The 13,966-nt window shown below is 37.6% G+C and overlaps 1 protein-coding gene across 3 annotated transcripts in view; it reads left to right on the top strand.

The window, feature by feature from the left end:
• Positions 1–13,966, top strand: part of KEA5 (K+ efflux antiporter 5) — a 58,664-nt gene that overhangs the window by 6,214 nt on the left and 38,484 nt on the right. For all 3 annotated transcript variants that reach the window (XM_010277709.3, XM_010277691.3, XM_088903168.1), the window contains exons 8-14: positions 5,989–6,060; positions 6,192–6,275; positions 6,387–6,455; positions 6,545–6,622; positions 6,991–7,079; positions 7,416–7,512; positions 8,144–8,197. In XM_010277709.3, coding sequence (XP_010276011.1) covers positions 5,989–6,060; positions 6,192–6,275; positions 6,387–6,455; positions 6,545–6,622; positions 6,991–7,079; positions 7,416–7,512; positions 8,144–8,197 — 543 coding nt within the window. The remainder of the gene's footprint in view (positions 1–5,988; positions 6,061–6,191; positions 6,276–6,386; positions 6,456–6,544; positions 6,623–6,990; positions 7,080–7,415; positions 7,513–8,143; positions 8,198–13,966) is intronic.

The following is a 13,966-nucleotide window of genomic DNA, read 5'->3' as shown; positions in this document are numbered from 1 at the left end:
ATTCTACATGGATACACACGTTTCCTATAGTTTGCTTTACAATAATGGAAAGAAAAAGCTTTGGTGGTTTATCTTTCTTTCTTTTTGCACCTCAATGCAATTTTAAGAATGACTAGAAGGAATAAATACATTGAAACAAGAGGAAAATCAATAGAAACCACCCCTACTGCAAGCTTTTATTGAGCTCTTGAAGATTATATTAGATTCCAAAATTATGAATTTGGTGCCACAAGATTTTCTTACATATTATCAGACATTCAAAGTTTCTTGATGCAATGCAACCAAAAGGGGATGGGAAGTATTGTGGTGCTAAAATTATCTTTCTACAGGAGTTTCTCTTATTAATACAAACTATGGTTTCTCCTATTAATAGAGATTGCATTCATATTTGGAGAAACTGGGAAAGGAAAGAGCAAGTGTTGAATGGGTACCTCCACCTGAAGGCTATGTGAAGTTGAGTTTTGATGGGAGTAGGAGGGGTAATCCAGGACCTGATGGTATAGGAGGGGTTTTGCGAGATATGGAAGGTAAACTTATAGCCTTGTTTTCTGGCCCTGTGGGGTTGGGGGATTCTCTTAAAGCAGAACTGCTTGCGGCTTTACAAGGAGTACAGATTGCTAATGAATTGAATATAGCTAATGTGATGATTGAAGGGGACTCAAAATTGGTGGTGCGTTGGCTAAAAGATCCAGGGTCTGTAATATGGTGCTACAGGGGTGAGATGAAAAAATTCAAAAGGATCACCAAGAACATGAACTTAAGGATACAATGGGTGAGGAGATCAGCAAATGGCTTAGTGGATACTCTGGCCAAGAAAGGGGTGGTTAGGTCTTGTTTGTTTTGGGCTCATTTGTAATGTTTTTGTTTTTTACAGAGAGGTAGCATCTCGTGCCACTCTAAGGGATGCTTGTAATGTTTATACTTTTAAGCCTTAATAAAATTTAAAGTCATTTATCAAAGAAAGAAAGAGTTTGCATTCATATTTACAGAAAAAGAAATACAAACTAACCAGAAACATCTTAGCTGAGTTCCTTTATCCCAAGATTTTGGGAATAGAACTCCATCTAAAGAATGCATGCCAGCTCCATTAAGGCAGATTTTTTTTTTTTTTTGGTTGATAACATAATGATTTCATTAAAGATCAAGAATTAGGAATATATAACAGGAAGAGAAGCTATACAGCACAGTACATGGTTCACAATATCCTCCATTTTACAATGTAGCCAAGCACAGAGAAGATCTTTCTACTCCTTGCTTTGCTAGTTATCCACCAAACTGTTAGCTGACCTTTGAACCCAATTAATCTTCAACTGCATTTCTGTTGTACTACACGAACTTTTTTTTTGATCTAATTTTTGTAAGTCCATAGAGCCTTCTCATGCTTCAACAACCAACTAACTACAGTCTTTGATTCTCCCTCAATTTCAAGTTTTTCTACCCCCAACTCATTTTCCTTCTGTGTATTGCCATGGTCTAAGATTTGGGAAATCTCTAAACTACAAAAACATAAAACTGAAAGTTGCTGATCAGTAATAAAAGAGCTGAAGGAGACTTGAGGGTTGTAGTAGTCTGCTTCAAGGAAAATAATATGGGTAATTGGGTTTATAGGCGTGTGATATGGGAGGTGAAAAGATTGGTAGGAATGGTGATTAGAGTTTAACAGTTAAAGATTAGAGAGAAGAGGAAAAAACTGAGGATATAGAATAAAATAACCCTACTACCCCTGCTGTAGTAAAACAGAAACCTTTTATTAATTAAAGTGACTTTTAGAATACAATGCAAGTTAGCTTTTCGTGATCCAGTTACAACATATTACAAACATTCCCAAAATAAATTGGGTCTATCATCTCCCTGTTTTTCTAAAGCATCTGCCATACTATTTGCTTCCCTTTTGACCCACTCGAAACTGGAATTGAATTTTCTTGCTAATGAGCCAGTTTTTCTGAAGATGAACCTAAGATTCCAAGGTGCTAAGTCAATTTGTTTAGCCCAGTTTATAACTAAATAACTAATAGTGAATCCCCTTCAATGTCCAGCTCTTTTACTCCCAGTTGCTCAGCCAGTTTCAGACCTTGTAGGAGAGCCTGAGTTTCAGTCTGAATTGAGTCTTCAAAGCCAATTGGTCCATAGAAGAGTGCCACAACTTCTCCTTGATGATTCCGAATAACTCCCCTATCCCAACCCTCCCTGGATTGCCAAAGGAGCTGCCATCAAAGTTTAGTTTTAGCCAATTTGGTCCCGGTGGTTTCCAACTCATTCTTACCCTTTCTCTATGCATTTCTGATTGTGCCACTTCCCTCCAATTCCTTAGTATATTGTCTATAGATATATTTCTAAAGAGGTCCAATGTTTTAACCCAACGTGCGGTTTTGGTCTTTATGATTTCAATCACTTCCTCCCTTGACTTGAATTTCTCATTGAATATCCTTTGGTTTCTTTCTTTGCATATGGACCATTACCACAGCTCCCCTGACCACCTTCCACATACATCTTCCCCTATTTTTTTGCTGCCTTAGGAAATTTGAGCTGAACAAGTTCACTACGTCCTATGGTGGAGCCCATTTGCAACCAAAGAGAGAGCAGAAGTATTCCCAAATATAATAAACAAAGGAGCAGGATACGAGTAAGTGAGGAAGGGTTTCACCACAAGCCTTACATAGGATGCACACATGAGGAGAGAGGCACTTATTTAGCCTTCTTTTCTATAGCACATCACAGGTGTTCCCCAAAAACACTTCCCAACAAAGAGCTTGAACTTTAGGAGGGATTGGTTTGCGCCCAATTTCTTTCACATGAAAAGTCACTCCCTCGGAGTTAGAACGGGTAAGTTGGTTAAGAAATGAAGCACAGGTAAACAGACCATCAAGGGTTGGAAACTAGTTTCTTTTATTTGGGGCAAGTTGATCCAAGTAGACCTTTTCGAAAAATGAAAGTAGATGAAGGATGGAATTGTACTTACAGTCTCTCACACCTCTCCTGAATCCAAGATCCCAATTTTCCCCACTTTTTAAGGACAAGCCAAACCTGGCAACAGGTTCAACCATAAGGTTTGACATGGCGTAGAGGTTCGAGAAAAGCAAAGAGGCTGATCCCCAAGCCAAAGTTCTTCCCAAAATAACACTTTATTCTAGACCTGGTAATTGGGTTGGGTGGGTCAGGTTTGGGTTGGGTCAAGACACTTCGGGTTGATTTTAGGCCGAGTTGAATTTCGGGTTAGGTTGTCAAATGCTAGACCCTAACCCTAAATGTTCGGGTTAGGGTTGACCCATGGGTCATATGGGGTCATCCCAAAAAATAATTGAAATTTAAAAAAATAAAGAAAAAATACATGAAAAATGCCAAAATTAAAGGAATTAACCTTAAAATTCCAAATGTAAAATAAAAAACTTGAACATTTTAACAATTCAAAGAGTAAACAATAAAGAGTAAAGACTAAATAGTAAAAATTAAAGACTGGACACTTCTAACAATGCATAAGTAGTCCCAATTAGACTTGACAATCGGGTCATCGGGTTGACACATGACCCAACCCAACCCAACCCAGTTTTTTCCAGGTTGGGTCGGGTCCGGTCACTCTCAAATTCAGGTAGCTAAATAAGAGACATTAACCCTATTTTTTGGGTTGGTTTGGGTCGGGTTTGTGGCTTGGGTCAACTTTTTGCCAGGTCTACTTTATTCCCATTCCCAACATCTAGACGAATGAAATCAAGGAACGTGGGCAATACCTCAACGGTTGTTCCAGGGGGAGCTTGAATTGGTATTTGAAGCTAGTTTTGCATCCCAACCATTATTTGGTACACCATGAATGCTTACAATGACCCTGTGCCAAAGTCTTTCTTTCTCTTGAGGAAACCTGCACAACCATTTGCCTAGAAGAGCTGTATTTCTTTTCAACACATTTCCAAAGCCTAACCCACCTTGCTCCTTGGGTTTACAAACCTGTTCCCATTTTACCATATGGTCTTTTTTTTTTTTCCTTTTTTGGTTCCCACAAAAATCCCTCATTAACTTCTCCAGCTTCCTAGCTACTTTTGTTGGGATCCTAAAGGTGGAAAGTAAGTAGGTTGGCAAGTTTACTAGGGCGGACCTAATCAAAGTGATTCTACCCCTCATTGAAATGCAACTTCTCTTCCACATGGTTAGTTTCTTGGTGAATCTTTCTACAATTGGTTTCCAAAAGTTCTCATACTTCGGATTTCCTCCCAATGGCATACCAAGATATTCTAGGGGCCAAGAGTTCACTACACAACCCAAAATATCTATTGACTGTACAACCTGCTTTTCCAAGTTGATTCCTACCACACAACTCTTACTCCAATTGAGACCCGTTGGAATTCATCTACTAAAGCTTTCAAGTTCCTCAATGTGGGTTCTTCACAATCTTCATAAAAGATAATTATGTCATCTGCAAACTGCAAGTGAGTCACTACAACGTTATCCTGAGCAATTCTCCAACCTCTAAACAGACATTCTTTATCAGCCTTAAAGATTTGTCGACTCAGGACCTTTGCCACCAAGGTAAACAAGAAAGGGGAGAGAGGGCCTCCTTGCCTTGATCCTCTTTTAGCGGGAGAAAGAAGTCTTTAGCCACTCCGTTTAGCAGAATTGAGAAGTGCGCTGATTTCACACAACCAAAAATCCACTTCCTGCACCTTGCTCTGAGCCCAATTTTCTCCAATAAGCATAAGAGGAAGGACCAATCAACCATATCATTGGCTTTTCCAAATCCAACTTGCAGATTAGACCTTTCCCTCCTTGCCTTTTCTTTACTGCTACACACTCATTTGCCACAAAGATGTGGTCTACTATTTTCCTCCCTTCTACAAAAGCTCCTTGAATTTGGGATATCACCAAGGGTAGAATAGACTTTAGCCTATTTGCCAGGACTTTTTCAATGATCTTGTAAAGGCTTCCCACAAGGCTTATAGGTTTATAGTCCCTAGGAGTTTTAGGCTCTTTCTTCTTTGGAACTAGGGCCATGAAGGTGGCATTTGCCTCTAGTGAAAATTTCCCCTTTTGATGGAATTGCTCAAAGACAGCCATTAAATCTTCTTTTAAAATTTCCCAAAAATCCTGGTACAGCCGTATATATATTACTAGTGTAGCCCCAATTACATCACAAATAGTAGGGAAGTAGGAATGACTTTTCAATGGATATAGAGACGAGCCAACAATATGGTATGTTGGCAAGGCAAGGAATGATCAGAAATCAATTTTATTGGGGGTGATTTCCCAAGGGGAAGTTAATAGAAAATCAAAAACAACATTTAGGGGTGAGGTAGCAGATTCTAGTCCTATGAGGGATGTACAGATATACACCATTCTTTAATTAAGAGATCAATACATGGTTTCATGACTTGAAGGTAAGGTAAGAAATCATGAAAGAAGAAATCAGGTTTCTTCATATTCTTGCACAAATAGTAATGTTGCACTTTTGGGTGCTTTGTATTTTGTTTTTTTTTTCTTTTTGTTTTTTCAAAATGTTTTTTAATTTATTAGGCTTAGTCATCATAAAGAGCTGTAATAGTTAAAGACCTTTTTTTATAGAGTTTTTTAAATTTGGAAAAGTTGAATGTGCAGTGACATTGCTTTTATTTAGGCTATTTTAGAAGTCAAAACTTATCCATTTTGTTTGATTTTAGGCTATTTTAGTGTTGTTCCAATGGTTCTTGAGTAACCTAGACCAAGATCTTGTAAATCTGATGTGATTTGAGAAAGTTGGGGCCATTTATTTGTGCCTTATTTATCTATACTTCAAAGCCTTTGATACTCTGGAACCTGTGTTGCTAGTTTTGTAGGCATGTTCTCCTTTATTTTGTTGTATGTAGAACATTGATCATTCCTAATTGGTACTGCTGCTAGTTTGTTATTAGATGGCTATTAAGAAAAATAATTTGTTATTTGATGCCCCACTTTGCTGGGGTCATTATCTGGTTTGAGTGCATGGCGCGGTTATTTTTCAATATCTTAATATGATTCTTTTTTCAGGTTGAGACTTTTGCACAGTTTGGTGTTGTCTTTCTTCTTTTTGCTTTGGGCCTTGAGTTTTCTTTGGCAAAGGTATGCTATGTCTAGCTAAAGAAATGTAATGAATGACTGAAGTTTGTTCTTTTTTTTCCTTTTATAATCATTATACTTCCTACCTATCTCCTTTCTCCGTATAAGTTATCTTACTCAAGTTTGCATTTCAGTTAAAAGTTGTTGGGCCTGTTGCTATTCTTGGAGGGGTGCTTCAAATTATTATCCTTATGTGTTTATGTGGCATAACTGCTGTGGTATGATTCTTAGAATGCATATTTTATTTTAATAGGATGCATTGGTTGTCTGATTTCTTGATGTATTTCAGTATATGCTTAATTTGACATTTATCTCTAAATCTGGTGAAGTTATGTGGTGCAAAGTGGTCAGAAGGCATATTTGTTGGTTCCTTTTTATCAATGTCATCAACTGCAGTGGTAATTCTTCTCTACCTGTTTATTAAAACTCTTTTTCTCACTTTTTTGGACTTTTATCAATTTAATGCTACATCTTTTCTTGTGACTAGGTTGTAAAGTTTTTAGTGGAAAGAAATAGTAGTAGTGCTCTTCATGGTCAAGTCACAATTGGGACACTTATTTTTCAGGTAGTACTTTGAATTTTTCCCCCAGAGAGTAATTTCTTTTACTGTATTTCTGTGATGAGTGATTGACAATGGCTTTATTGATATCCTGAGAGAATGTACAAAGTATATTCCTGTATGGTAACTATACTTTGTATTCACTTCTTTGCATAAAAGCCAGCCTATTTCTGCTTCTCCCTACAGCCTTTGTAGAGCTAAATTATGTGAAACCCCATAAGAAGCTTCCTTTAGGCTCAGTTTGGAAAGAGTACAAATACAAATATGTAAATTACAAATACATACAAGATAATACAAAATACAAGGTTTTGCACTCTACATATTTGTATTTGATCAAGTTATATCTACATTTGTTTAACTGTGGGTTGTTCCAGGACTGTGCTGTTGGCTTATTATTTGCTCTGCTGCCGGTTTTGGGTGGAAATGGTGGTCTTCTACAAGGAATAATTTCAATGTCAAAACTGTGAGTTCATTTCCATGTATTACATGCTTGGCATTACTTATTGGATGTATTACTGCCCTAATAATTATGTTTCTTCAATTTGTTAATGCCATTTATATTATATGCCTGTTGACATTTTTTCATGATCAGTAACTTTTTATGCCTATATAAATTGACACTAAATTTAAAATTTCTATAAATTATGACAAATTATCATGCAAAATACTTTATTTTTCTGTGGTGATACCATGGGTTTTGTGTTTTTGTTAGCAAATGACCTTATATGGATGTTCTTATTGATTCTCTTTCCTGGAATTGTTAATTCTTTGTTTTTATTTTCATGATCACAATATGCAGATTGCTGGTTCTGTCAATATTCCTTACTGCTGCAACTGTTTTGTCTTGGTCATTTGTTCCACGCTTCTTGAAACTGATGATACGGTTGTCTTCTCAAGTGAGTTCTCAACGGTGATTGAGTGTGGATTTCTTTTGTTTCTTTTATGATATATTCAAGAAAGTAATAAAAGTAGGATCCTTTCCATGAAGCTGTAAGAGAGAGAGAGAGAGAGAGAGAGAGAGAGAGAAAGATGGATACATAGATAGATAGATAGATAGATAGACAGGTAGGTAACTTGTAACCTTTATTAATGGTGGAAATAAAGAATGTTATGTACAATAAAGACAATCCTTTGAGTTAGGCTGGTAGCTACCACCTGACCCCTTTGCATACTTTTACAGTACCATTAGGTGGTTGTCCCCCAAAACAATTCTTCCCTGTTTACCATTCTTTGCTAAGGAGTCAGCAAAGCTGTTTGCTGATCTATGCACCCATCTGTAATTGATAAGCAGTTTCCTTGTTAGGTATTTTGCCCCTCAATATATGTCGGTGTTGCCATATTCCTTCCCTGTTATCTTTCACAAAGTTGGTTTTATTTAATAGGATAATAAAAGCTCTGAAAAGTAACATATACAAGTACAAATGTTGCTCAATTTTATGTACAAGTAGTTTCCTATTTCTGGATTTTGCAAGCCATGACTAGTTCTGCAAGTATTTCTTTAAGTTGATATTCTTATGTGAACTGCAGACAAATGAACTTTATCAGCTTGCTGCAGTGGCATTCTGTTTATTATCTGCTTGGGTAAGTACCAAACTACTTTGTTCTATTTATTGAGGTCAAGAAGGTTGAAAACTTGAAATCTTACAGCAAATTTAGTTTTAATGCTACTTAATGCATCATTTGCTCAATATATGCTTGCATTACTATAGCTTGTGTTTTATTTTCATTTTGATCATAAAATGTTAATATGCTGCTGAAGGTTGGCCACTTGGCCTCTTACTGCAACCATAGTTTTGAATTGAATACTATTTAATAAGAAGGAAAAGAGGCAAAATGTTATAGAATTTGTTCATGAGCTGCCATAATTATGGACAACCTGGGAATAACTGAATTCAAAAGTTCATTTAAAACATATATCAGTCTTGAGAATCTATAATAGGCTTGATTAAAATCAGAGTTACTCACTGGGTGCAGACAAAGGAAGAGTTCTCATGTTTTTCTACAGATGACATCCTTGGAGGGTGGCCAGTGGTGTCAATGAGCCAATGACTTCTACTGGTAGAAATAGAAGCAATATACCTTGGGACTCCTGCCCCACAAGACAGTAAAGATGAATGTTGATTGATGCAACCTTGGAAATCCAGGTGATTCATGTATTAGTGATGTTTTTAGAAATCTTGCAGGGGAAATGCTATTAGTGTATTTGATTAAGAGCTATGCTTCAGGGGCTGAGACTGGTAGTGATATCGGATTTTCATAATTTGCTTATTGAGGGGGACTCATAAATCATCATCTCCTGGCTGAAAGGAGAAATGGTAGGACCTTGGCAACTAAGACATCAGACCAGAGAAGCAAGGCACTTGGCTCATTCTAGAAGCAGAACTCTCATGGAATGCTCAGTCTGCTAATTCTTTTGCTGTTTGTCAATTTCGTAGCCTGTGAGGGAGTTAGTAGACAATCGTTCATTTGGGGCCAGTATAGTAGTCATTCTCAAATCTGAATCAGCTACTGCCTTGGGGCTCTATTAGGAACTGTGTGGGAGCAAGAGTGAGATAGCTCCATTTTTGTCTGTGAAGCATAAGAAAGATTGTACCATCTGCAAATATATACTGTATGGTTTTTATTATCAGTAAAACTTTAATCAGTTAACAATCACAAAAATTGAGTACCGTTTAATACATGGTTCACTTTATATATGCTTGGTTACCATAGCTTGTATTTTATTTTCCTTTTCATTATAAAATGTTAAAATGCTGCTGAAAAACTAGTCTTATTTTTTTGAAGAAAGGTAAGGTATTTCATTCAAATAAAACATCAAGTGCACTAAAGAGGTATACAAAAGGTATTGATCAACACATATATAGTGAGTGACTGTATAAAAGTATCAACCGTAAATAAAAGATCATATTTGAGTACAAATAGTATACACAGAACAGAAAGAGGACTGAGGAACATCCGTGAAGAGATTCTGCGCTGATAAACAAGAATACACCCTAGCAATTGCCCTCCTTTGGGTTTCATGATCTTGAGCAATTATTTTATGAAGAATCATCTTAGTTCCTTCCACGCCATTGAAATAACCGATAAAGGGATGGACTTCTAGGCAAATCTTTTCTATATACCTCTAGCATACCAACTAATCAAGGTCTTATGCAACAATCTTGGGAAGATCATGCTAACATTGAGATGTTGAAAAACTACATATGATACCTGGATAGGAATGGCAATGGGGTGGGTATCATATTCCCCGTCCTCGACCTTGATTTTGGAATAAATCCTTGTCCCCGGCCCCGATCCCCGTCGGGTATAAAAGTTGTCCTCCATCACCAATCCTTGATGGGGATGGGTTCCCCACAGGGACTTGAATCCCCAAAATTTTGTAGTTAACAATATTTTTGGAAAAATAAATTTACTTAATAAATAAAAATTTTAACATATAAATAATATTATAAATATATTTTGATATATAAATAATATCATATATAATATATTTAATATATAATCAGGATCGGGGCGGGGTAGGGACCTCATTCTCCATCCCCAACCCCAACCCCGACCTCATTCTCCGTCCCCATCCCCGTCCCGCCAAAGCAATCCCCATCCCTGACCCCATCGGGTCAAGGAAGTTGGGTACCTGTCGGGGATGGGGAAAGTTGCCATCCCTATACTTGGATGCTTATACAAGGGCACTGTTTTCAACTTGTCATTGACCTGGCCAGCTATAACCTTTGACCCACCACCCGGTCATGATATTGGATTGGGTTAACCCCTAACCGCCTTTAGTAAAAAACCCATAGACTTGCTCAGAGGCCTGGTGACCTAGACGGTTGAACCATCGACTTGGATGACCCGGGCTGCAAGTGGTAGGTTACAATATATGAGTTTAAATAATTTTAATAACACCTATGTCCATGTTTATGGGACATCCATGAATGTAGTATTTTCTGCATGTATAATTTATATATATCTTATATTTTACTATTTTTTATTATTTATTTATGATGTCAAAGGTTGACCTATTTGACCTGGATGGTTGAACTACTGACCCACCACCCAGAGGAAAAAAACAGGTCAGCCTCCAGGTCAGTTTTTAAAACACTGTACAAGGTGCTATATTATGTTGAATACTTCAACTTTTAGTTTAATTTACTGATCTGATACCATGTCCAGCTACATCCTTGCCATATCTAAGTCAATGTTTTAAAACACGGAGGATTGACGCGAGGCATTCCACTACCTAGAGGTGTGAGGCGTAGTTCAGAACACAAGAGGCATAAGCCTCCCAAACACAAGAAGGCGCCTCCTTAAGAGGAGGGGGGTTAGGAGGAAGGAGGAAGGGGAGGGAGGAGGATGAAGAGGAAGGGGGGATCTCATTTTTTCTTTATTTTTAATAAAAATCTTTTATACTAAGAAAAATAAAGATGCATAACATTAGTTGAAAGGGGGACAAACCACTTTCTTTCCCCTTATCTTTTCTTCCCTTCCCTTTCCTTTCATTTTTTTCTCTTTCTTTTTTTTCCCTTCCCTTTCTCCTCCTTTCCTTTCCTTTCTTTTTTTTTTCTATCTTTTTATATAAGATGTGCATGAGGTGCATGAGGCGTATGCCTCTAGCACGCCTCATGAAAAAAGCGCATGAGGCGTACGCCTCTTGCACCTGAGGTGTATGCCACCTCAGGGTGTTTTGGGAGCGCCTCGCCTATAGTTGCGCCTCCAGGAGTATGCCTCCCACGCCTTTTAAAACACTAAGTAACATAGAGGTTGCATCTTAATATTATGTATTAATTGTCTTGAATACTTGTATTAAAAGAATAGTCTTTCTGGGTGTATTGTGCGGCAGGACAGAGATGTCTTTTTTATTTTATGTTTTGGACACTCCTGTCCACTATTTTTCATAAACAGGGGCATGTATGTAATTTGGCATCTCTTATTATTAATATAAAAGGTGGGCCGACTGCTAAGAGAGGATTATGAAGTCTAATCCTTCTCTAAAACAGATCGACACTTTTGTCTCTTATCCTCTCTTCTCTCCTCCTCCTCTCTTTCTTTTATGGTTCAAACTCCATTGCAGCTCTGCTGTGCCACCTTTCACAACTTGAAAGCAATGCCCGAAATATTAATTGCTTGAAAGATAATGAACTAGTGTTTGAGTGAGCGAAAACCTTAGAGAAAGCAATGGATTAGTTGAGCAAGAATCATTTATTTTAATTTTGCAAAAACAAATTGCAGGGGTACAGGATTTTATTCTTGTTTTGTGGTTGTTGGAATGTTTTTCTTTATATTTATGAACGTATTCTGCTTAGTTAGGGCCTGTTTGGTCTGCTTAAAATAGCTTTTTTTCCTTTGTTTATGTACTTTGACTACAGCAGGGTATAAGGGTCTTTTCCCTTTTATTTATGGTCGCCCTATATATAATAACATAAGCTGGTGCTGCCAGACAGATTAGAACTCTCAAAACCTTTATGTTCTCTCTCTCTTCTCTTCTTTTTCCTTATTTCTTCTCTTTTCTTCTGCTAATATGGTATCAGAGCGGTTCTACTGGGTCCGAGAGCAGATCGAACTATTTCTTTCTTCTTTATCTTGCTGTCTTCTTCAACTGAGATCAGAGAAGTTGACCTATGACTGGTACAAGTTTGCTTTACCTTTTTTTTCCTTTCACTTGGTCGTGTACCAAGAAAAACCCTATGAAACAAGACTGCTGAATGCAGTCAGAGGAATTGTGAGGTTCAGACCTCATTTCTGTGGATCGTGTGATGGGTTACTTGTAGGTCACGAATGACCTTTTTTACCAAGTTTTGGTGTGACTTCATTGCTTTGTGATCTCTCCTAGTAGTTGTGTTTAGGTGATTTGGAAAATTGGTGGATTGGGACTGTTAAACTTGTGCAGTGCTGAAATCAACCTGATATTTTTTTAAAGAGAATTGGAGCTGGTCTGTGTTCAGATTGTATCCAGACCAGAGTGTGTGCATGTGGACTGCATCTCTAGTGTGTTTTTTGTACCTTTTTGGGTATTAGGAGAGATCTTAAGGTGTGTATTGAAACTGAAAAGTGTTATTGAATCATGTCCTTTGAGAATTCTGCAACTTCTGGGATTTCAGGAGGTCAAAATGGAATGAGTGGGGGGATGGATGAGTTCCCCATGGCTGTAATTCCCTTTGATGGACTAAACTACCTTGAATGGTCTTGGGGAATTAAACTTTATGTTGCGAAATATAGAGGGAGAAAAGAAGAAGATTTTCTTTATTGATGATACAAAACATATTGAGCATACACCTTAAATAAGAAAAGATAGGAGAGACAAACTTCTAGAATTTCTCTCAATCAGGGATTGACTAAATCTTTCCCTTAATCCTTGGATCTGACTTTCCTAAATTTATTCGAATTTAATCTTTCCTAAATTTTTTCAAATCTCAAATCATATCTTTCTTAATTTGTCGCAAATCCTGTCTTTCTTAATTTGCCGACACTCCCCCTCAAGTTGGTGCAAAGATATCTATCATGCCCGACTTGCTAACTTGAAGTTCAAATGGCTGTCTCAACAAGCCCTTAGTTAAAATATCTGCAACTTGCTGTGTGGTTGGTACAAACGGAGTGCAGATTATTTCTTCTTCAAGCTTCTCCTTTATAAAGTGTCTGTCAATCTCAACATGTTTAGTCCTGTCATGTAGAACCGGATTATGAGCAATGCTGATAGCTGCCTTGTTATCACAATACAGTTTCATAGGAAAGCTCACTGGTATCTTGAGATCTGCCACCACCCTCTTTAGCCAAAGAACCTCACACACTCCTTGAGCCATTGATCTGAATTCAGCCTCAACACTACTTCTAGCAACTACACTTTGCTTCTTGCTTCTCCAAGTAACTAAATTGCCCCAAAGAAATGTGCAGTACCCCGAAGTTGACCTTCTATCAGTGATCGAGCCTGCCCAGTCCGCATCTGTATACACCTCAACCCCCCTCTTCTCATTTTTCTTGAAGAAGAGTCCTTTTCGTGGTGTGCCTTTTAGGTACGTAAGAATTCGATACACAACTTAAAGATGTTCTTCGTACGGGGAGTGCATAATATGACTCACCATGCTCACGGCGAAGGCAATATCAGGACGTGTATGTGACAAGTAAATCATTCTTCCTACCAGCCTTTGGTATTTTCTTGTATCTACTGGAACCTTATCTTTAACTTCTCCAAGTTTAGTATTAACTTCTATCGGAGTGTCTGAAGGTTTGCAACCACTCATTCCAGTTTCTTTCAAGAGATCTAAAATATATTTTCGTTGCGAAACCACAATGCCCTTCTTTGATCTTGCCACTTCCATTCCAAGAAAGTACCTTAGCTGGCCTAAGTCTTTAATCTCG

This window comes from Nelumbo nucifera, chromosome 4, assembly GCF_055504915.1.
Source record: "Nelumbo nucifera cultivar China Antique chromosome 4, China Antique-T2T, whole genome shotgun sequence".
NCBI classification, from domain to species: Eukaryota; Viridiplantae; Streptophyta; class Magnoliopsida; order Proteales; family Nelumbonaceae; genus Nelumbo; species Nelumbo nucifera.
Note: the sequence above shows the minus strand (reverse complement) of the source record. Positions and strands in the feature narration are given on the sequence as shown.